Source organism: Balaenoptera acutorostrata, chromosome 21, assembly GCF_949987535.1.
Source record: "Balaenoptera acutorostrata chromosome 21, mBalAcu1.1, whole genome shotgun sequence".
Classification (NCBI taxonomy): domain Eukaryota; kingdom Metazoa; phylum Chordata; class Mammalia; order Artiodactyla; family Balaenopteridae; genus Balaenoptera; species Balaenoptera acutorostrata.
The window spans coordinates 4,936,396-4,961,036 of record NC_080084.1 but is presented as its reverse complement, the minus strand read 5'-3'; the positions used below and the strand labels follow the sequence as shown (position 1 = coordinate 4,961,036).

The following is a 24,641-nucleotide window of genomic DNA, read 5'->3' as shown; positions in this document are numbered from 1 at the left end:
CCAGGTAATAAAAATAAAAGAGTTCTAGAAGAGTTCTTTTCTTAGAAAAAGGCTTTTATCAGAGGCTACATAGCAAAGAGACTTTGGAAGCAGTTGTCAATGTTGGATTAAGACCTTTGGGCTGGACAAAGAATTAAAGCACCACATAAAAGACAAAGCAGTCCCACTGCCTTTATCATTCTCTAACAACACACACAGCCATAAACACAGGTACACACACCCACAGGTACTCACAGGCAGTGTCACCCAGGTAAAGAAGAGGGAGAAAATCTTTGCAGAGCTTTCTCTACTTCCTAAAATCAACCAATAAATGGGTAGCACTGGTTTCCTGAAAAGACTAGTCATAACTAAAATTCATTTAAAAAATGATAAAGAGGCCAAACAACGAACTATTGGTATTTAAAAAACCACACTTCTGAAAGCTGAGGGCTTCCATAACACATGATCTGAAAGACAGAAAGGCCCCAATGTGCCAGGATATCACCTATCAGAGCCAGGACAATTCGATATAAGAGGGCAAAGAGAAAATAATTTAATTCAGAAGCAAAGACAAAGGTATTAAACTGCTCTGGTAAACTGAGTTATAGAGTGACATAAAATAGCAAAAATTATTCCATGATACAACGTTGTAAAAATGCTTATTCAGAGCTAAAAGAACAACTATGCATAATGATAAGCAAGGTCAATAATGCTGCAACCTACACACTGAGGGAAGAAGCATGAGAGTGGAGGGGTCCAAAAGTATATTATTTAAATCTAATACTGTCGTGTCTGTTAAAAATGAAGCTGGATATGTGAATTTTTAATATTTCTTAAAACTAGGGTAAGGGAGATTTCTTACAATCCTAAATACAATAAAGCAGTACACATGAAAGTCCAAAGTAGAAGACCATTAATTTTCCTAATGAACAATACTGCACTTTTATTTTGCTTTTCTGTTAACTGCTGTATTCTCTAAAAATCCTCAGGTAGCTAAATTTTAAGCAATTCTAACAAGTTATAAGTGCCTGTATCCACTTCAACTCACCTTACCATCCCATCCCAATCAGACAGAGTAAACGCTCCTCACTTAAAAATAAATAAATAAACATGTCTATTAGGCTGTAAGATTTCTTAAGGCCAGGGAAAATGTCTTAATGCCTTTTCTTCTCTGCAAATTTCCAGCATACCGCCTAGCACAAAGAAGCTTTATGAATAAAGAATAACTGAGCAAAGGAAGTGGGGAAGAAATGGTGACTCTCCTGCACAAGGGAGCCGAGACCTTCCACAGGCAGTCTGGCTACTTGCACTTCTCTCTACAGCTTTTACGTTTTTGTCTTTGTACAGTCTGCTCCCTCCAACCGCCCCCATGTTGTGTTCTTCTTAGGCAGAGAACCTCTGTCTTTTTCATATTTGTATCTAGAGCTCAGCACTGGGCCAGGCGCAGAAGCAGCTGCTTCAAAGGTTGTTTGTGGAATAGATTAATGATTAGTAATTCTAGGAGCATTTCACGAGACTAAAAATTTAATATAAATCTCTCTTAATACACATTCAGATGTGACCCCTGCCCAGCAAAGACTTGATAAGAGTATGTGGCTCCAAAAAGTGAAGCAGCATGGCGCTGCCAAGGGGAGCCAGGTGGCTGGGAAAACTAATCCTCGCTTTGCTCCTACACTGATAGTGTGACTCCGGATCTGTTAATAAGTGCTTCTTGACTTCATTTGCCTAATACATGAAAGAAGAACACTGGACTGGAGTAGTACTTTTCAAAAAATTTTCTTCAGTACAGATTACTTAGGAAAAGCAATAATAAGTAGAACGCCAAATACATATTTCAAAAAGATAAAAATGGGGCTGCTTTGGTCATTTGAAATAGGTGTGACACTTGTGTGAGGTAGAACTGTGTCCCTGTCATCTTCCCCTTTTCCCTCACTCACATCACCTAGGGAGGCCCCCAGACATCTCCCTGAACCCTAAGGCTCTATGGAGCCCATTTAGACAACCAATGAACTCTAAGTTCCCTCCAGCTAAAGCATCCCATAATTCTATGATTTGATTTCTTCTAAGGCTCTAAAATCAATGTCATATCCCATTTACCACCACATCAAAAAGAATAAGGAGGACTCTCTCTTGTGAGAGGCACCAGGATCACAACTAGCTACTGGACAATCATCGACAGGAAGACACTGGAACTCACCAAAACAGATACCCCACATCCAAGGACAAAGGAGAAGCCACAATGAGACGGCAGGAGGGGTGCAATCACAGTAAAATCAAGTCCCATAATAGCTGGGTGGGTGACTCACAGACTGGAGAACACTTATACCACAGAAGTTCACCCATTGGAGTGAAGGTTCTGAGCCCCACGTAAGGCTTCCCAACCTGGGGGTCTGGCAACGGGAGGAGGAATTCCTAGAGAATCAGACTTTGAAGCCTACTGGGATTTGACTGCAGGACTTTGACAGAACTGGAGAAAACAGAGACTCCACTTTTGGAGGGCACACACAAAGTGGTGTGTGCACTGGGACCCAGGGGAAAGAGCAGGGACCCCAGTAGAGACTGAACCAGACCTAGCTGCTAGTGTTGGAGGGACTCCTGCGGAGGCAGAGGGTGGCCGTGGCTCACCGTGGACACAAGGACACTGGCAGCAGAAGTTCTGGGAAGTACTCCTTGGTGTGAGCCCTGCCAGAGTCCGCCATTAGTCCCACCAAAGAGCCCAGGTAGGTTCCAGTGTTGGGTTGCCTCAGGCCAAACAACCAACAGGGAGGGAACCCAGCCCCACCCATCAGCAGTCAAGCGGATTAAAGTTTTACTGAGCTCCGCCCACCAGAGCAACAGTCAGCTCTACCCACCACCAGTCCCTCCTATCAGGAAACTTGCAAAAGCCTCTTAGATAGCCTCATCCACCAGAGGGCAGACAGCAGAAGCAAGAAGAACTACAATCCTGAAGCCTGTGGAACAAAAACCACATTTACAGAAAGACAGACAAGATGAAAAGGCAGAGGGATATGTAGCAGATGAAGGAAAAAGATAAAACCCCAGAAAAACAATTAAATGAAGTGGACATAGGCAACCTTCCAGAAGAAGAATTCAGAATAATGATAGTGAAGATGATCCAGGACCTCGGAAAAAGAATGGAGGCAAAGATCGAGAAGATGCAAGAAATGTTTAACAAAGACCTAGAAGAATTAAAGAACAAACAAACAGAGATGAACAATAAAATAACTGAAGTGAAAAATACACTAGAAGGAATCAATAGTAGAATAACTGAGGCAGAAGAACGGATAAGTGACCTGGAAGACAGAATGGTGGAATTCACTGCTGCAGAATAAAATAAAGAAAGAAGGATGAAAAGAAGTGAAGACAGCCTAAGAGACCTCTGGGACAACATTAAACACAACAACATACGCATTATAGAGGTCTCAGAAGGAGAAGAGAGAGAGAAAGGACCAGAGAAAATACTTGAAGAGATTATAGTTGAAAACTTCCCTAACATGGGAAAGGAAATAGGCACCCAAGTCCGGGAAGTGCAGAGAGTCCCATACAGGATAAACCCAAGGAGAAACACGCCAAGACACATAGTAATCAAATTGGCAAAAATTAAAGACAAAGAAAAATTATTAAAAGCAGCAAGGGAAAAACGACAAATAACATACAAGGGAACTGCCATAAGGTTAACAGCTGATTTCTCAGCAGAAACTCTACAAGCCAGAAGGGAGTGGCATGATATACTTAAAGTGATGAAAGGGAAGAACCTACAACCAAGATTACTCTAGCCGGTAAGGATCTCATTCAATTCGATGGAGAAATCAAAAGCTTTACAGACAAGCAAAAGCTAAGAGAATTCAGCACCACCAAACCAGGTCTACAACAAATGCTAAAGGAACTTCTTTAAGTGGGAAACACAAGAGAAGAAAAGGACCTACAAAAACAAACCCAAAGGGAGATTAACCAAGATGGCGGAGTAGAAGGACGTGCTCTCACTCCCTCTTGCGAGAGCACCAGAATCACAACTGGCTGCTGGACAATCATTGACAGGAAGACCCTGGACTTCACCAAGGAGGACACCCCACGTCCAAGGACAGAGGAGAAGCCACAGTGAGACGGTAGGAGGGGCGCAATCAGAGTAAAATCAAATCCCATAACTGCTGGGTGGGTGACTCACAGACTGGCGAACACTTATACCACAGAAGTCCACCCACTGGAGTGAAGGTTCTGAGCCCCACCTCAGGCTTCCCAACCTGGGGGTCCGGCAAAGGGAGGAGGAATTCCTAGAGAATCAGACTTTGAAGTCTAGTGGGAATTGATTGCAGGACTGTGACAGGACTGGGGGAAACAGAGACCCCACTCTTGGAGGGCACACACAAAGTAATGTGTGCATCGGGACCCAGGGGAAGGAGCAGTGACCCTGGGGGAGACTGAACCAGACGTACCTGCTGGTGTTGGGGGGTCTCCTGCAGAGGCGAGTGGTGGCTCTGTTTCACCGTGGGGATAAGGACACTGGCAGCAGAGGTCCTGGGAAGTTCTCCTTGGCGTGAGCCCTCCCAGAGTCTGCCATTAACCCCACCAAAGAGCACGGGTAGGCTCCAGTGTTGGGTTGCCTCAGGCAAAACAACCAACAGGGAGGGAACCCAGCCCCACCCATCAACAGTCAAGTGGATTAAGGTTTTACTGGGCTCTGATCGCCACAGCAACAGGGAGGGAACCCAGCCCCACCCATCAACAGTCAAGTGGATTAAGGTTTTACTGAGCTCTGACCGCCACAGCAACAGTCAGCTCTACCCACCACCAGAGCCTCCCATCAAGCCTCTTAGATAGCCTCAACCACCAGAGGGCAGACAACAGAAGCAAGAAAAACTACAATCCTGCAGCCTGTGGACCAAAAACCACAGTTACAGAAAGACAGAGAAGATGAAAAGGCAGAGGGCTATGTACCAGATGAAGGAACAAGAAAAAACCCCAGAAAAACAACTAAATGAAGTGGAGATAGGCAACCTTCCAGAAAAAGAATTCAGAATAATGATAGTGAAGATGATCCAGGACCTCGGAATAAGAATGGAGGCAAAGATTGAGAAGATGCAAGAAATGATTAACAAAGACCTAGAAGAATTAAAGAACAAACAAACAGAGATGACCAATACAATAACTGAAATGAAAACTACACTAGAAGGAATCAATAGCAGAATAACTGAGGCAGAAGAACGGATAAGTGACCTGGAAGACAGAATGGTGGAATTCACTGCTGCGGAACAGACTAAAGAAAAAAGAATGAAAAGAAATGAAGACAGCCTAAGAGACCTCTGGGACAACATTAAACGCAACAACATTCGCATTATAGGGGTCCCAGAAGGAGAAGAGAGAGAGAAAGGACCAGAGAAAATATTTGAAGAGATTATAATCGAAAACTTCCCTAACATGGGAAAGGAAATAGCCACCCAAGTCCAGGAAGCGCAGAGAGTCCCATACAGAATAAACCCAAGGAGAAACACGCCGAGACACATAGTAATCAAAGTGGCAAAAATTAAAGACAAAGAAAAATTACTGAAAGCAGCAAGGGAAAAACGACAAATAACATACAAGGGAACCCCCATAAGGTTAACAGCTGATTTCTCAGCAGAAACTCTGCAAGCCAGAAGGGAGTGGCATGAAATACTTAAAGTGATGAAAGGGAAGAAACTACAACCAAGATTACTCTACCCAGCAAGGATCTCATTTAGATTTGATGGAGAAATCAAAAGCTTTACAGACAAGCAAAAGCTAAGAGAATTCAGCACCACCAAACCAGCTCTACAACAAATGCTAAAGGAACTTCTCTAAGTGGGAAACACAAGAGAAGAAAAGGACCTACAAAAACAAACCCAAAACAATTAAGAAAATGGTCATAGGAACATACATATCGATAATTACCTTAAATGTGAATGGATTAAATGCCCCAACCAAAAGACATAGACTGGCTGAATGGATACAAAAACAAGACCCATATATATGCTGTCTACAAGAGACCCACTTCAGACCTAGGGACACATACAGACTGAAAGTGAGGGGATGGAAAAAGATATTCCATGCAAATGGAAATCAAAAGAAAGCTGGAGTAGCTATACTCATATCAGATAAAATAGACTTTAAAATAAAGAATGTTACAAGAGACAAGGAAGGACACTACATAATGATCCAGGGATCAATCCAAGAAGAAGATATAACAATTATAAATATATATGCACCCAACATAGGAGCACCTCAATACATAAGGCAACTGCTAACAGCTATAAAAGAGGAAATCGACAGTAACACAATAATAGTGGGGGACTTTAACACCTCACTTACACCAATGGACAGATCATCCAAAATGAAAATAAATAAGGAAACAGAAGCTTTAAATGACACAATAGACCAGATAGATTTAATTGATATATATAGGACATTCCATCCAAAAACGGCAGATTACACGTTCTTCTCAAGTGCACACGGAACATTCTCCAGGATAGATCACATCTTGGGTCACAAATCAAGCCTCAGTAAATTTAAGAAAATTGAAATCATATCAAGCATCTTTTCTGACCACAACGCTATGAGATTAGAAATGAATTACAGGGAAAAAAACGTAAAAAAGACAAACACATGGAGGCTAAACAATACGTTACTAAATAACCAAGAGATCACTGAAGAAATCAAACAGGAAATAAAAAAATACCTAGAGACAAATGACAATGAAAACACGACGACCCAAAACCTATGGGATGCAGCAAAAGCGGTTCTAAGAGGGAAGTTTATAGCTATACAAGCCTACCTAAAGAAACAAGAAAAATCTCAAGTAAACAATCTAACTTTACACCTAAAGAAACTAGAGAAAGAAGAACAAACAAAACCCAAAGTTAGCAGAAGGAAAGAAATCATAAAGATCAGAGCAGAAATAAATGAAATAGAAACAAAGAAAACAATAGCAAAGATCAATAAAACGAAAAGTTGGTTCTTTGAGAAGATAAACAAAATTGATAAGCCATTAGCCAGACTCATCAAGAAAAAGAGGGAGAGGACTCAAATCAATAAAATCAGAAATGAAAAAGGAGAAGTTACAACAGACACCGCAGAAATACAAAACATCCTAAGAGACTACTACAAGCAACTTTATGCCAATAAAATGGACAACCTGGAAGAAATGGACAAATTCTTAGAAAGGTATAACCTTCCAAGACTGAACCAGGAAGAAACAGAAAATATCAACAGACCAATCACAAGTAATGAAATTGAAACTGTGATTAAAAATCTTCCAACAAACAAAAGTCCAGGACCAGATGGCTTCACAGGTGAACTCTATCAAACATTTAGAGAAGAGCTAACACCCATCCTTCTCAAACTCTTCCAAAAAATTGCAGAGGAAGGAACTCTCCCAAACTCATTCTATGAGGCCACCATCACCCTGATACCAAAACCAGACAAAGACACTACAAAAAAAGAAAATTACAGACCAATATCACTGATGAATATAGATGCAAAAATCCTCAACAAAATACTAGCAAACAGAATCCAACAACACATTAAAAGGATCATACACCACGATCAAGTGGGATTTATCCCAGGGATGCAAGGATTCTTCAATATACGCAAATCAATCAATGTGATACACCATATTAACAAACTGAAGAATAAAAACCATATGATCATCTCAATAGATGCAGAAAAAGCTTTTGACAAAATTCAACACCCATTTATGATAAAAACTCTCCAGAAAGTGGGCATAGAGGGAACCTACCTGAACATAATAAAGGCCATATATGACAAACCCACAGCAAACATCATTCTCAATGGTGAAAAACTGAAAGCATTTCCTCTAAGATCAGGAACGAGACAAGGATGTCCACTCTCACCACTATTATTCAACATAGTTCTGGAAGTCCTAGCCGCGGCAATCAGAGAAGAAAAAGAAATAAAAGGAATACAAATTGGAAAAGAAGAAGTAAAACTGTCACTGTTTGCGGATGACATGATACTATACATAGAGAATCCTAAAACTGCCACCAGCAAACTGCTAGAGCTAATTAATGAATATGGTAAAGTTGCAGGTTACAAAATTAATGCACAGAAATCTCTTGCATTCCTATACACTAATGATGAAAAATCTGAAAGAGAAATTATGGAAACACTCCCATTTACCATTGCAACAAAAAGAATAAAATACCTAGGAATAAACCTACCTAGGGAGACAAAAGACCTGTATGCAGAAAACTATAAGACACTGATGAAAGAAATTAAAGATGATACCAACAGATGGAGAGATATACCATGTTCTTGGATTGGAAGAATCAACATTGTGAAAATGAGTATACTACCCAAAGCAATCTACAGATTCAATGCAATCCCTATCAAATTACCAATGGCATTTTTTACGGAGCTAGAACAAATCATCTTAAAATTTGTATGGAGACACAAAAGACCCCGAATAGCCAAAGCAGTCTTGAGGCAAAAAAATGGAGCTGGAGGAATCAGACTCCCTGACTTCAGACTATACTACAAAGCTACAGTAATCAAGACAATATGGTACTGGCACAAAAACAGAAACATAGATCAATGGAACAAGATAGAAAGCCCAGAGATTAACCCACGCACCTATGGTCAACTAATCTATGACAAAGGAGGCAAAGATATACAATGGAGAAAAGACAGTCTCTTCAATAAGTGGTGCTGGGAAAACTGGACAGCCACATGTAAAAGAATGAAATTAGAATACTCCCTAACACCATACACAAAAATAAACTCAAAATGGATTAGAGACCTAAATATGAGACTGGACACTATAAAACTCTTAGAGGAAAACATAGGAAGAACACTCTTTGACATAAATCACAGCAAGATCTTTTTCGATCCACCTCCTAGAGTAATGGAAATAAAAACAAAAATAAACAAGTGGGACCTAATGAAACTTCAAAGCTTTTGCACAGCAAAGGAAACCATAAACAAGACGAAAAGACAACCCTCAGAATGGGAGAAAATATTTGCAAATGAATCAACGGACAAAGGATTAATCTCCAAAATATATAAACAGCTCATTCAGCTCAATATCAAAGAAACAAACACCCCAATCCAAAAATGGGCAGAAGACCTAAATAGACATTTCTCCAAAGAAGACATACAGACGGCCACGAAGCACATGAAAAGATGCTCAACATCACTAATTATTAGAGAAATGCAAATCAAAACTACAATGAGGTATCACCTCACTCCTGTTAGAATGGGCATCATCAGAAAATCTACAAACAACAAATGCTGGAGAGGGTGTGGAGAAAAGGGAACCCTCTTGCACTGTTGGTGGGAATGTAAATTGATACAGCCACTATGGAGAACAATATGGAGGTTCCTTAAAAAACTAAAAATAGAATTACCATATGACCCAGCAATCCCACTACTGGGCATATACCCAGAGAAAACCGTAATTCAAAAAGACACGTGCACCCGAATGTTCATTGCAGCACTATTTACAATAGCCAGGTCATGGAAGCAACCTAAATGCCCATCAACAGACGAATGGATAAAGAAGTTGTGGTACATATATACGATGGAATATTATTCAGCCATAAAAAGGAACGAAATTGAGTCATTTGTTGAGAAGTGGATGGATCTAGAGACTGTCATACAGAGTGAAGTAAGTCAGAAAGAGAAAAACAAATATCGTATGTTAATGCATGTATGTGGAACGTAGAAAAATGGTACAGATGAGCCAGTTTGCAGGGCAGAAGTTGAGACACAGATGTAGAGAATGGACATATGGACACCAAGGGGGGAAAACTGCGATGAGGTGGGGATGGTGATGTGCTGAATTGGGCGATTGGGATTGACATGTATACACTGATGTGTATAAAACTGATGCCTAATAAGAACCTGCAGTATAAACAAACAAACAAAACAACTAATACTAAACTTTCATTGGGTTATTTGTATGGAAATATGTTAATATAAATGTTTCAGACATTACATGAAATTTCTAAAAATCTTATATTTGTATTTGTATGGAAATATGTATGGAAATATGTTAATATAAATGTTTCAGACAGTACATGAAATTTCTAAAAATCTTATATTTGTATTTGTATGGAAATATGTATGGAAATATGTTAATATAAATGTTTCAGACATTACATGAAATTTCTAAAAATCTTATATTTGTATTTGTATGGAAATATGTATGGAAATATGTTAATATAAATGTTTCAGACATTACATGAAATTTCTAAAAATCTTATATTTGTATTTGTATGGAAATATGTATGGAAATATGTTAATATAAATGTTTCAGACATTACATGAAATTTCTAAAAATCTTATATTTGTATTTGTATGGAAATATGTTAATATAAATGTTTCAGACATTACAGGAAACATCTAAAAATCTTATATGTTCTGGTATAATGTTATAAGTAATAATCCTAGTTATTACTTTAAAATGTATATCTCAGAAATAACTAATTTTCTTGTCAACTGCATTATTATGAACTTTCATCAAATCTTTAACCATGGTCATTTTTAAGTCTTTTGTCATTTACAGACAGTTCTGGGTGTACTCTGATGATTTTGCAAATATGTTCCTATAAAAGAGTTTCATCTTCAAGAAATTCATGGAAAAGACTCTGACAAGTACAGGTTTCTGGTAACTGACTGTACTGCTGAACTGAATGAATAAGCATTTTCAGAACTCTAATGAAAAACTGATGAACTCATAAAAGTGCTAACAAAAGATCAAGATGAAAAAAAAGAAATTAATTACATGGGACTGAGTGAACTGATGAGGATGAGTATAATTTTTGTGACTTTCTGTCTGAATTAAAAAAAAAAAATCCCACAAGGACTCAGAGGAAAAGAATATACAAATCAATTTTCACTGCAAAGTAAAGGAGCTGTTACAGTGGAGGATTACTGGACTGAATGTCAATGTTATGACATAGTATAAGTGTGTTTCATGTTTGGTAATTGCAATCATTGTTGCTTTTGTTGTGGTCATCCATGTACAATGCTTGGTGTCAGTCTATCTATCTCTTGTAAAAAAAAAAAAAAAAAAAAAAAAAAACTACAATGAGGTATCACCTCACTCCTGTTAGAATGGGCATCATCAGAAAATCTACAAACAACAAATGCTGGAGAGGGTGTGGAGAAAAGGGAACCCTCTTGCACTGTTGGTGGGAATGTAAATTGATACAGCCACTATGGAGAACAATATGGAGGTGCCTTAAAAAACTAAAAATAGAATTACCATATGACCCAGCAATCCCACTACTGGGCATATACCCAGAGAAAACCGTAATTCAAAAAGACACATGCACCCGAATGTTCATTGCAGCACTATTTACAATAGCCAGGTCATGGAAGCAACCTAAATGCCCATCAACAGACGAATGGATAAAGAAGGTGTGGTACATATATACAATGGAATATTACTCAGCCATAAAAAGGAACGAAATTGAGTCATTTGTTGAGACGTGGATGGATCTAGAGACTGTCATACAGAGTGAAGTAAGTCAGAAAGAGAATAACAAATATCGTATATTAATGCATGTATGTGGAACCTAGAAAAATGGTACAGATGAGCCAGTTTGCAGGGCAGAAGTTGAGACACAGATGTAGAGAATGGACATATGGACACCAAGGGGGGAAAACTGCGGTGAGGTGGGGATGGTGGTGTGCTGAATTGGGCGATTGGGATTGACATGTATACACTGATGTGTATAAAACTGATGCCTAATAAGAACCTGCAGTATAAAAAAACAAACAAAACAACTAATACTAAACTTTCATTGGGTTATTTGTATGGAAATATGTTAATATAAATGTTTCAGACATTACATGAAATTTCTAAAAATCTTATATTTGTATTTGTATGGAAATATGTATGGAAATATGTTAATATAAATGTTTCAGACATTACATGAAATTTCTAAAAATCTTATATTTGTATTTGTATGGAAATATGTATGGAAATATGTTAATATAAATGTTTCAGACATTACATGAAATTTCTAAAAATCTTATATTTGTATTTGTATGGAAATATGTATGGAAATATGTTAATATAAATGTTTCAGACATTACAGGAAACGTCTAAAAATCTTATATGTTCTGGTATAATGTTATAAGTAATAATCCTAGTTATTACTTTAAAATGTATATCTCAGAAATAACTAATTTTCTTGTCAACTGCATTATTATGAACTTTCTTCAAATCTTTAACCATGGTCATGTTTAAGTCTTTTGTCATTTACAGACAGTTCTGGGTGTACTCTGATGATTTTGCAAATATGTTCCTATAAAAGGGTTTCATCTTCAAGAAATTCATGGAAAAGACTCTGACAAGTACAGGTTTCTGGTAACTGACTGTACTGCTGAACTGAATGAATAAGCATTTTCAGAACTCTAATGAAAAACTGATGAACTCATAAAAGTGCTAACAAAAGATCAAGATGAAAAAAAAAAAGAAATTAATTACATGGGACTGAGTGAACTGATGAGGATGAGTATAATTTATGTGACTTTCTGTCTGAATTAAAAAAAAAAAATCCCACAAGGACTCAGAGGCAAAGAATATACAAATCAATTTTCACTGCAAAGTAAAGGAGCTGTTACAGTGGAGGATTACTGGACTGAATGTCAATATTATGACATAGTATAAGTGTGTTTCATGTTTGGTAATTGCAATCATTGTTGCTTTTGTTGTGGTCATCCATGTACAATGCTTGGTGTCAGTCTATTTATCTCTTGTAAAAATAAAATACAGTGTGTGTGTGTGGAAAAAAAAAAAAAAAAAAAAAAAAAAGATGTTATGGAAAAACCCGAATGAACTTTTTGACCAACCCAAAAAAAAAAAAAAAAAAAAAAAGAAATTCATGGAAAAGACTCTGACAAGTACAGGTTTCTGGTAACTGACTGTACTGCTGAACTGAATGAATAAGCATTTTCAGAACTCTAATGAAAAACTGATGAACTCATAAAAGTGCTAACAAAAGATCAAGATGAAAAAAAAGAAATTAATTACATGGGACTGAGTGAACTGATGAGGATGAGTATAATTTTTGTGACTTTCTGTCTGAATTAAAAAAAAAAAATCCCACAAGGACTCAGAGGAAAAGAATATACAAATCAATTTTCACTGCAAAGTAAAGGAGCTGTCACAGTGGAGGATTACTGGACTGAACGTCAATGTTATGACATAGTATAAGTGTGTTTCATGTTTGGTAATTGCAATCATTGTTGCTTTTGTTGTGGTCAAAAAAAAAAAAAAAAACAAACCCAAAACAATTAAGAAAATGGTCATAGGAACATACATATCAATAATTACCCTAAACATGAATGGATTAAATGCTCCAACCAAAAGACACAGGCTTGCTGAATGGATACAAAAACAAGACCCATATATATGCTGTTTACAAGAGACCCAATTCAGATCTAGGGACACATTCAGACTGAAAGTGAGGGGATGGAAAAAGATATTCCATGCAAATGGAAATCAAAAGAAAGCTGGAGTAGCAATACTCATATCAGATAAAGTAGACTTTAAAATAAAGAATGTTACAAGAGACAAGGAAGGACACTACATAATGATCAAGGGATCAATCCAAGAAGAAGTTATAACAATTCTAAATATATATGCACCCAACATAGGAGCACCTCAATACATAAGGCAACTGCTAACAGCTATACAAGAGGAAATCGACAGTAACACAATACTAGTGGGGGACTTGAACACCTCACTTACACCAATGGACAGATCATCCAAAATGAAAATAAATAAGGAAACAGAAGCGTTAAATGACACAATAGACCAGATAGATTAATTGATATTTAGAGGACATTCCATCCAAAAACAGCAAATTACACGTTCTTCTCAAGTGCACAAGGAACATTCTCCAGGATGGATCACATCTCCGATCACAAATCAAGCCTCAATAAATTTAAGAAAATTGAAATCATATCAAGCATCTTTTCTGACCACAACGCTATGAGATTATAAATGAATTACAGGGAAAAAACCGTAAAAAACACAAACACATGGAGGCTAAACAATACATTACTAAATAACCAAGAGATCACTGAAGAAATCAAAGAGGAAATCCAAAAATACCTAGAGACAAATAACAATGAAAACACGATGATCCAAAACCTATGGGATGCAGCAAAAGCAGTTCTAAGAGGGAAGTTTATAGCTGTACAAGCCTACCTAAAGAAACAAGAAAAATCTCAAATAAACAATCTAACCTTACACCTAAAGGAACTAGAGAAAGAAGAACAAACAAAACCCAAAGTTAGCAGAAGGAAAGAAATCATAAAGATCAGATCAGATATAAATGAAAAAGAAATGAAGGAAACAATAGAAAAGATCAATAAAACTAAAAGCTGGTTCTTTGAGAAGATAAACAAAATTGATAAACCATTAGCCAGACTCATCAAGAAAAAGAGGGAGAGGACTCAAATCAATAAAATTAAACATGAAAAAGGAGAAGTTACAACAGACACCGCAGAAATACAAAGCATCCTAAGAGATTACTACAAGCAACTCTATGCCAATAAAATGGACAACCTGGAAGAAATGGACAAATTCTTAGAAAGGTATAACCTCCCAAGACAGAACCAGGAAGAAATAGATAATATGAACAGACAAATCACAAGTAATGAAATTGAAACTGTGATTAAAAATCTTCCAACAAACAAAAGTCCAGGACCAGATGGCTTCACAGGTGAATTCTATCAAACATTTACAGAAGAGCAACACCCATCCTTCTCAAACTCTTCCAAAAAAATTGCAGAGGAATGAACACTCCCAAACTCATTCTAAGAGGCCACCATCACCCTGATACCAAAACCAGACAAAGACACTACAAAAAAAGAAAATTACAGACCAATATCACTGATGAATATAGATGCAAAAATCCTCAACAAAATACTAGCAAACAGAATCCAACAACACATTAAAAGGATCATACACCATGACCAAGTGGAATTTATCCCAGGAATGCAAGGATTCTTCAATATACGCAAATCAATCAATGTGATACACCATATTAACAAATTAAAGAATAAAAAGCATATATTCATCTCAATAGATGCCAAAAAAGCTTTTGACAAAATTCAACACCCATTTATGATAAAAACTCTCCAAAAAGTGGGCATAGAGGGAACCTACCTCAACATAATAAACGCCATATATGACAAACCCACAGCAAACATCATTCTCAATGGTGAAAAACTGAAAGCATTTCCTGTAAGATCAGGAACAAGACAAGGATGTCCACTCTCGCCACTATTATTCAACATAGGTTTGGAAGTCCTAGCCACAGCAATCAGAGAAGAAAAAGAAATAAAAGGAATACAAATTGGAAAAGAAGAAGTAAAACTGTCACTGTTTGCAGATGACATGATACTATACATAGGGAATCCTAAAGATGCCACCAGAAAACTACTAGAGCTAATCAATGAATTTGGTAAAGTTGCAGGGTACAAAATTAATGCACAGAAATCTCTTACATTCCTATACACTAATGATGAAAAATCTGAAAGAAAAATTAAGGGAACACTCCCATTTACCACTGCAACAAAAAGAATAAAATACCTAGGTATAAACCTACCTAGGGAGACAAAGACAAAAGACCTGTATGCAGAAAACTATAAGACACTGATGAAAGAAATTAAAGATGATACCAACAGATGGAGAGATATACCATGTATTTGGATTGGAAGAAACAATATTGTGAAAATGACTATACTACCGAAAGCAATCTACAGATTCAATGCAATCCTTATCAAATTACCAATGGCATTTTTTACAGAACTAGAACAAAAAATCTTAAAATTTGTATGGAGACACAAAAGACCCCGAAGAGCCAAAGCAGTCTTGAGGGAAAAAAACGAAGCTGGACGAATCAGACTCCCTGACTTCAGACTATATTATAAAGCTACAGTAATCAAGACAATATGGTACTGGCAGAAAAACAGAAACATAGATCAATGGAACAAGATAGAAGCCCAGAGATAAACCCACGCACCTATGGTCAACTAATCTATGACAAAGGAGGCAAGACTATATACAATGGAGAAAAGATAGTCCCTTCAATACGTGGTGCTGGGAAAACTGGACAGCTACCTGTAAAAGAATGAAGTTAGAACATTCTCTAACACCATACACAAAAATAAACTCAAAATGGATTAGAGACCTAAATGTAAGACCAGATACTATAAAACTCTTAGAGGAAAACATAGGAAGAACATTCTTTGACATAAATCACAGCAAGATCTTTTTTGACCCACCTCCTAGAGTAATGGAAATAAAAACAAAAATAAACAAATGGGACCTAATGAAACTTAAAAGCTTTTGCACAGCAAAGGAAACCATAAACAAGTCGAAAAGACAACCCTCAGAATGGGAGAAAATATTTGCAAACGAATCAACGGGCAAAGGATTAATCTCCAAAATATATAAACAGCTCATGCAGCTCAATATTAAAAAAACAAACAACCCAATCCAAAAATGGGCAGAAGACCTAAATAGACATTTCTCCAAAGAAGACATACAGATGGCCAAGAAGCACATGAAAAGCTGCTCAACATCACTAATTATCAGAGAAATGCAAATCAAAACTACAATGGGGTATCACCTCACACCAGTTAGAATGGGCATCATCGGAAAATCTACAAACAACAAATGCTGGAGAGGGTGTGGAGAAAAGGTAACCCTCTTGCACTGTTAGTGGGAATATAAATGGATACAGCCAGTATGGTGGTTCCTTAAAAAACTAAAAATAGAATTACCATATGACCCAGCAATCCCACCACTGGGCATATACCCAGAGAAAACCATAATTCAAAATGACACATGCACCCTAATGTTCATTGCAGCACTATTTACAATAGCCAGGTCATGGAAGCAACGTAAATGCCCATTAACAGACGAATGGATAAAGAAGATGTGGTACATATATACAATGGAATATTAGCCATAAAAAGGAACGAATTTGGGTCATTTGTAGAGACGTGGTTGGATGCAGAGAATGTCATACATAGTGAAGTAAGTCAGAAAGAGAAAAACAAATATCATATATTAACGCATATACGTGCAACCTAGAAAAATGGTACAGATGAACCAGTTTGCAGAGCAGAAATTGAGACACAGATGTAGAGAACAAACATATGGACACCAAGCGGGGAAAGTGGCAGTGTGGGGGGGTGTTGGTGTGATGAATTGGGCGATTGGGATTGACATGTATACACTGATGTGTATAAAACTGATGACTAATAAGAAAGAAAGAAAAAAAAAAAGAATAAGGAACCTAGGAGGTAAAAGACCTACATTTGGAAAACCATAAGACACGGATGAAAGGAACTGAAGATGACTCAAACAGATGGAAAGATATACCATGTTCTTGGATTGGAAGAATTAATATTGTTAAAATGACCATACAGATTCAATGCAATCCCTGCCAAAATACTAATGGCATTTTTTTCACAGAACTAGAAAAAATAATTTCAAAATTTATATGAAACACAAAAGACCCCGAATAGTCAAAACAATCTTGTGAAAGAAGAAGAGAATTGGGGGAATCACACTGCCTGGCTTCAGACTATACTACAAAGCTACAGTAATCGAAACAGTATGGTACTGGCACAAAAACAGATGCACAGATCAATGGAACAGGATAGAGAGCCCAGAAATAAAACCACACACTTATGGTCAATTAATCTATAACAAAGGAGGCAAGACTATATACAATGGAGAAAAGATAGTCCCTTTAATACGTGGTGCTGGGAAAACTGGACAGCTACCTGTAAAAGAATGAAGTTAGAACATTCTCTAACACCACATACAAAAATAAACCCAACATGGATTAAAGGCCTCAATGTAAGACTGGATACTATAAAACTCCTAGAAGAAAACGTAGGCAGAACACTCTTTGACATGAATTGTAGCAATATTTTTTTGGATCTGTCTCCTAAAGTAAAGGAAATAAAAACATCATAAACAAATGGGCCCTTTAAACTTAAAAGCTTTTGCACAGCAAAGGAAACCACTGAGAAAATGAAAAGACAATCTACTGAAAGGAAGAAAATATTTGCAAATGATATGGCCAATAAGGGGTTAATACCCAACATATATAGACAGCTCATGCAACTCAACATCAAAAAAAATGGATTAAAAAATGGGTGGAAGACCTGAAGGACATTTTTACAAAGAGGACATGCAGATGGCCAACAGACACATGGAAAAATGCCCAGCATCACTAATCATAAGGGAAATGCAAATCAAAACCATGATGAGGTATCACCTCACACCTGTCAGAATGGCTATCATCAAGAAGAACACAAATAACCAATGTTGGTGAGGATGTGGAGAAAAGGGAACCCTTGTACACTGTGTATGGGAATGTAAATTGGTGCAGTCACTGTGGAAAAGAGCATGGAGGTTTCTCATAAAACGAAAAATAGCACTCCCATATGATCCAGCAATTCCACTGCTGGGTAAGTATCTGAAAGAAACAAAAACACTAATTCGAAAAGATACTTGCATCCCAATGTTCATAGCAGCATTATTTACAATTGCCAAGATATGGAAGCAACCTAAGTGTCCATCAACAGATGAATGAATAAAAACAGATATGGTGTATATATACAATGGAATACTACTCAGCCATAAAAACGAATGAAATTTTGCCATTTGCAGGAACATGGATGGACTTGGAGGGCATTATATTATGCTAAGTGAAATAAGTTAGAGAAAGAAAAATACTGTATGATATCAATTATATGTGGAATCTAAAAAATATAACAAACTAGTGAATATAGCAAGAAAGAAGCAGACTCATAGATGTAGAGAACAAACCAGTGGTTACCAGTGGGGAGAGGGAAGGGGGGAAGGGCAATATAGGGGGAGGGGATTAAGAGGTACAAACTATTAGGTATAAAATAAGCTACAAGGGTATATTGTACAACATAGCTAATATTTTATAACAACTATAAATGGAGTATACCCTTTAAAAACTGTGACTCACTATACTGCACAACTGTAGCGTATATAACATTGTACATCAAGTATACTTCAATAAAAATAAAATAAATCAATATCAAGATCTCCCCCATGCAAGTATATACTACGAAATCCTACAAACTTTGAAGCAGCAACCCCTTTCCTGTAACTACTATCTAAACTTACACAACTGTAGAAAATCTTTCAGGAAATGCAGTTCCTCGCACTGTTGCTATTATTCTTTCTGTAGACTTTTATATAGACTTCATTACATATAAGCACTATGCTCCTCAAAGGAGGGTATAAAGGGACAACTCCAGACATGTATAATTTCCTTAAGCTTACAGTCTTAATGGAACATTCCTATCAATAACTATAACTGAGAATAGAAATGACTGTGTCATCAGATAAAGTAAAGTGGATGTTTAAGGGCTGAGATTATTTCTGGTTGGTAAGATCAGGAAAGAATTCATGGAGCAGGTTATGAGCTGGGCTGTAAAGAATGGCAGGGATGTAGATTCTAAGCAGAGGTTACTTTATGAGCATTGTCCAAAAAGCTGGAAGCCATGGGGCAAGTGCAGGGAATGGCATCTAGTGGCAGCTTTGTTGACATACAGGGTGTGTGAAGACAAGTACGGGGAATAAAATAGATGACTGGCACAATGTGCAGAGCTTAATGACATTTTAGAGCAGAGGAGGGCTTCAAAACAGGTTAAAGTAGAGGAAAGAGGCTGGAGGCGGAGACAGTCAGGAGGCAGAAGCAGGGATGCCTGAACTCGGAGTGCCGCAGCAGGAATGGTGCGGGGCCGCTGGTGGGGCCAGTTCCGCGGGAGCGAACGAGGGGCCAGAGAGGTTCAAGGATGATGGGAGCCCAGAATCTAGGAAATACTGGTGTCATTAATAGAAGTGGAGAACATGTGACGAAGTCTAGAGACAGATGATGAGTGCTGAGTGCAGAGGAAATGTCCTGCAGAAAAATGCAAATGTTGAACTGAAATCTGGGAAAGAGGGCAGAGCTGCATATAAGGTAAGAATTTTTAGATACGGCAGATGAACTCTTAAGACTGAATGAAACTGATGAGAATGGGACTTTAGTGAAAAGACAATTCTAAGTGCTGATCTTTGGGAGATACTAACATTAATGGCTAATAGGAGGAAAATGAGTCAGAGAAGGTGTGACTGGAGAGATACAAGGAAAACTGGGGGAGCACAGTGTTATATACAGTTACACACATGCACATACTTACTTATGAATGAAAAAGCTTAGCTCTTGATCTGAAGGATCACATAAGTTGATATATGGACAGCAGGGTTTTCTAAAGTGTGTTCTAGGGCAGGGGTCCCTAACTCCTGGGGATACTGGTCTGCAGCCTATTAGGAACCGGGCCGCACAGCAGGAGGTGAGTGGCGGGAGAGTGAGGGAAGCTTCATCTGCCGCTCCCCATCACTCCTCATGGCTCCCCACCGCTCACATTGCCACCTGAGCCATCCCTCCCCGCCCCCGTCCATGGAAAAACTGTCTTCCACAAAACGGGTCCCTGGTGCCAAAAAGGTTGGGGACCACTGTTCTAGGGAACACTAGTTTTAGTAGCTGTTGAAAGGTACTTCATGATCAAAACAGGACTCAGGGATCAAAAAGGTTAGGATATTGGTCCTTTATCTACTGAAGAAATTCAAAGAGTCCATCACACTGACCCATAAACCCTTTTTGTTTTATATCCTCTAGATACAGCAGTGTATCTAGACAAGGAGCCAGCTTGAGAAATACTGATACATTGTAACATTTCAAAATTCACAGAATATTAAAACTGAAAAGGACAGCTGTGATCATTTTATCCAATCGCTTCATTTTATACGTGAAGAAAGTTAATTATATGATAAATTACTGTATTGTCTTATTCTTGGTAGGTGATGAATAAATGTGGATAGGAAAGCGTATGAACAAGAGAGAAATAAAAAGGAAAATGACAAATAAAATAGAAATCAGAGCTTCAAAAGCTACAATATTAGTTACCATTTGAGAGATAACTTGCTTTATGCTTATTGTTTTAGAATATTTCATAGTGTCATCCTGAAGAGGAAACTGAGGCCTCAAGGACCACATGGCCAGTGGCCCAGCTGGTACACAACAGAGCTCGAATTCAAACCCAAATCTGTCTTACTCTTGAAATCTGGGCTCTTGAACACAATGCCCTGTTGACCTGACAAAAGGGCCAAAGAAGAATCCAGTTCTTGGGTAAACATCCACCCTCACCCATGGATAGGGCCCAAGATAAAACTTTCTTATACCAAATTGCCACTATACATAAATGTAAATAAAACCTAATGTAGCAAATTCAATATATCAAAAATCTAGATTTACAAAACAGATCCTCAGGAGTATATTTATTTGCTTTTAAAAATAAATTTATAAAAGAATCATCAAAATATTATCTCTCACAATGTGAATATATTTATAATTATTTCAATCTATTAATTTTTTCTAGAGTAGACATCCTGCATAGGTCAAGATACGTCTTTAATATTTCAGCAAGGGTCTAAGTATATCATTTATGAAATTTTTCTAGGAAACTCACTTTCATTCATGAGAAATAAGTCCAAAAATAATCGCTTTGGACCTCAGGCCATGAATTCATATTAATTTTAATGAGTTTTCCTTGAAATGATACACTATCTTTACTTGAGTCTGGTGATATACATACACAGAAACATAGGTCATCACATATACTTGCACATATTACAGTCTCAAACTTTTACTCCCCAATTTAAAATAGTACCCATTCCCTTACAATTAGTGAAACAATGTAAGTGGTATTGATATTTTTTAATTCATTCTAGCATGTTATATGTAAGATCTAGTCAACTGGTAAACCATTTTTCCACAGTGTGTGTTATGAAAGAATAAGATTTATTCCCACAAGTTATGATTTGTAAACCTAAGTTCACTGTAGATGGCTATGTTAGGTAACATGTCAGAAAAATATTTATGAAAGCTTAATATCAGTGAAAATCAAAAATAAAATTCACATGTAGTTCTAATTAAAAAACATATTTTGCCCTAATTTCTTGATAACTTGATTAAAAATTTAGCAAAGATTCTGCTCTAACAATTTCTAAAAAATTAAATTCTTAACTGCTATATTGATTAGTGGAAATTTAACAAGAGTGGTGTTCTTGGTCTACATAGAGTTAGTTATAATTTATCTGTAATACTATCTCCCCCAAAGTATGTACCTTGAAACCTTACATTTTACTGTCAAAATAGGTTCAGGAAACATTGCAAATTCTATTTCTCTCTTACAGACTGACAATAAACATCAGCACTGTACAAGCTCCTGGAAGTTCTTCAGTTAAAAAAAAAAAAAAAGCTTCATTTAATCCATCATTTCTCAAGCTTATCTATCAATATCCTGGTATAATTAGTGTCACAGGAAACAGGATTAGAAAACCTTGATCTATAATGATAAGAAGGAGATAATTAGAATAAGTGTATGGTACCCAAATCATCTGTATTAGATTTTGGAATTTATGTAATTTTACCGTATTTTGTTTTTGAATGCTATTTTTTATAAAAAGATAATTGATTGCATACAGGCACAGCAAACAGCTTAAAATAAGAATAGGAGCATGCTGGGTACCAAGAAAAAGACATGGGATACTCAGGGTTTATGTGTCTTACACAAAGTAGGTAAGACACTGGTGTAAAATGAGAACAGTCGGTGCAATTAACCCCTCTCCAGGGTCATCGCTAAGGCACAAAGACAGTAAGAGAAGAGCAAGTAGTTCATTTACTAAAAGGCTGACATGCAGCATACTTACACTGCCCATTCAAGCTTCTCATTCTTGATTGAGTTGTACAGAGCCTGTAAAGAGAGAAAACAAGATGGAATTATTCTTTTCATCCTGTTTCATATTTTGCGTTCAGCAAATGGCCAAAGCCAAAAGGCTTGAGTGAGTCAGCAAGCAACTCCCAGGGCCCTTGTGGGTCATCCTACTGGTACTGCAGACATGAAGAAAACGCAGGTGAGGCTAAGGAGCACAGGGCAGGTAGAGCTCTGTGAAGGAGAGCGACTTTTCATGAAGTAAAAAATGTCATTTGTAAGACACACAACACTGTACTACATTTTACCACAGTAAAATATAGGACATGATTAAAATTAGACCATGTGCTCTATTTTTCTTATTCAAAATATGGTCTTATAGTTTCACTGCTTTGGAAATTTCAATATTCATACCTTTTCATTAATGGAATAAATATAACTGTTTTCATAACAACTTAATGAGTAAGATACATGGAAGGGAGACTGAAGCCCAATTATGGGAGACTATCTTAGAATAATTTCAGAGTTTCTATACCAATGACTTAAACAGCTTTTTGTTTTGTTTTGTTTTTTTGTTTTTTTATTGGGGTAAAGTTGCTTTACAATGGTGTGTTAGTTTCTACTGTACAGTCAAGTGAATCAGCTATATGTACACGTATATGCCCTCTTTGTTGGATTTCCTTCCCAATTAGATCACCACAGAGCATTGAGTTCCCTGTGCTATATAGCAGATTCTCATTAGTTACCTATTTTGTACACAGTAGTGTATATATGTCAATCCCAATCTCCCAATTCATCCCTCCCTCCCTTTCCCGCCCTCGGGGTCCATATGTTTGTTCTCTACATCTGTGTCTCTATTTCTGCTTTGCAAATAGGTTCATCTGTACCACTCTTTTAGATTCCACATATATGCGTTAATATATGATATTTGTTTTTCTCCCTCTGACTTCATTCTGTATGACAGTCTCTAGGTCCATCCACGTCTCTACAAATGACCCAGTTTCATTCCTTTTATGGCTGAGTAATACTCCATTGTATCAGAATGGCCATCATCAAAAAATCTACAAACATTAAATGCTGGAGAGGGTGTGGAGAAAAAGGAACCCTCTTGCACTGTTGGTGGGAATGTAAATTGTTACAGTCACTATGGAGAACAGTATGGAGGTTCCTTAAAAAACTAAAAATAGAACTACCATATGACCCAGCAATCCCACTACTGGGCATATACCCTGAGAAAACCATAATTCAGAAAGAGTCATGTACCACAATGTTCACTGCAGCACTATTTACAATAGCCAGGACATGGAAGCAACCTAAATGTCCACTGACAGATGAATGGATAAAGAAGATGTGGCACATATATACAATGGAATATTACTCAGCCATAAAAAGAAATGAAATTGAGTTATTTGTAGTGAGGTGGATGGACCTAGAGTCTGTCATACAGAGTGAAGTAAGTCAGAAAGAGAAAAACAAATACTGTATGCTAACACATATATATGGAATCTAAAGAAAAAAAGACTGCCCCACCACACCTCCCAGCTCTGGCGTCACGTGTAAGCTCCTTGTAATCACGTTGTTCCACTACAGCTAATCCAAGAAAATGCTACCCACACCTCTAGTTTCTTACTTTTGAGTGAGATGTTATAAAGAAAACACAAGTGCATCTCTAAGATATAAAACCAAAACAGCAAATTGCGTTGAAGAGAGGACTATGTGCCTAATAACATGATGCAGTGGGAACATTTTTCTTTAAAGAAGGATTTGGACTTACGACACTCATCTCATTCACTCTGAGATGGGAAAAGGGGGACCAGATGCCATCCAACCCCTCATCTTCCACACGAGGA

The 24,641-nt window shown here is 37.4% G+C and overlaps 1 protein-coding gene across 10 annotated transcripts in view; it reads right to left on the bottom strand.

Moving 5' to 3' along the window:
• The window catches only part of PSD3 (pleckstrin and Sec7 domain containing 3), a 551,931-nt gene that overhangs the window by 137,865 nt on the left and 389,425 nt on the right, over positions 1-24,641 (bottom strand). For all 10 annotated transcript variants that reach the window (XM_057537135.1, XM_057537140.1, XM_057537136.1 and 7 more), the window contains one exon: positions 22,790-22,833. In XM_057537135.1, the coding sequence (XP_057393118.1) occupies positions 22,790-22,833 (44 nt within the window). The remainder of the gene's footprint in view (positions 1-22,789; positions 22,834-24,641) is intronic.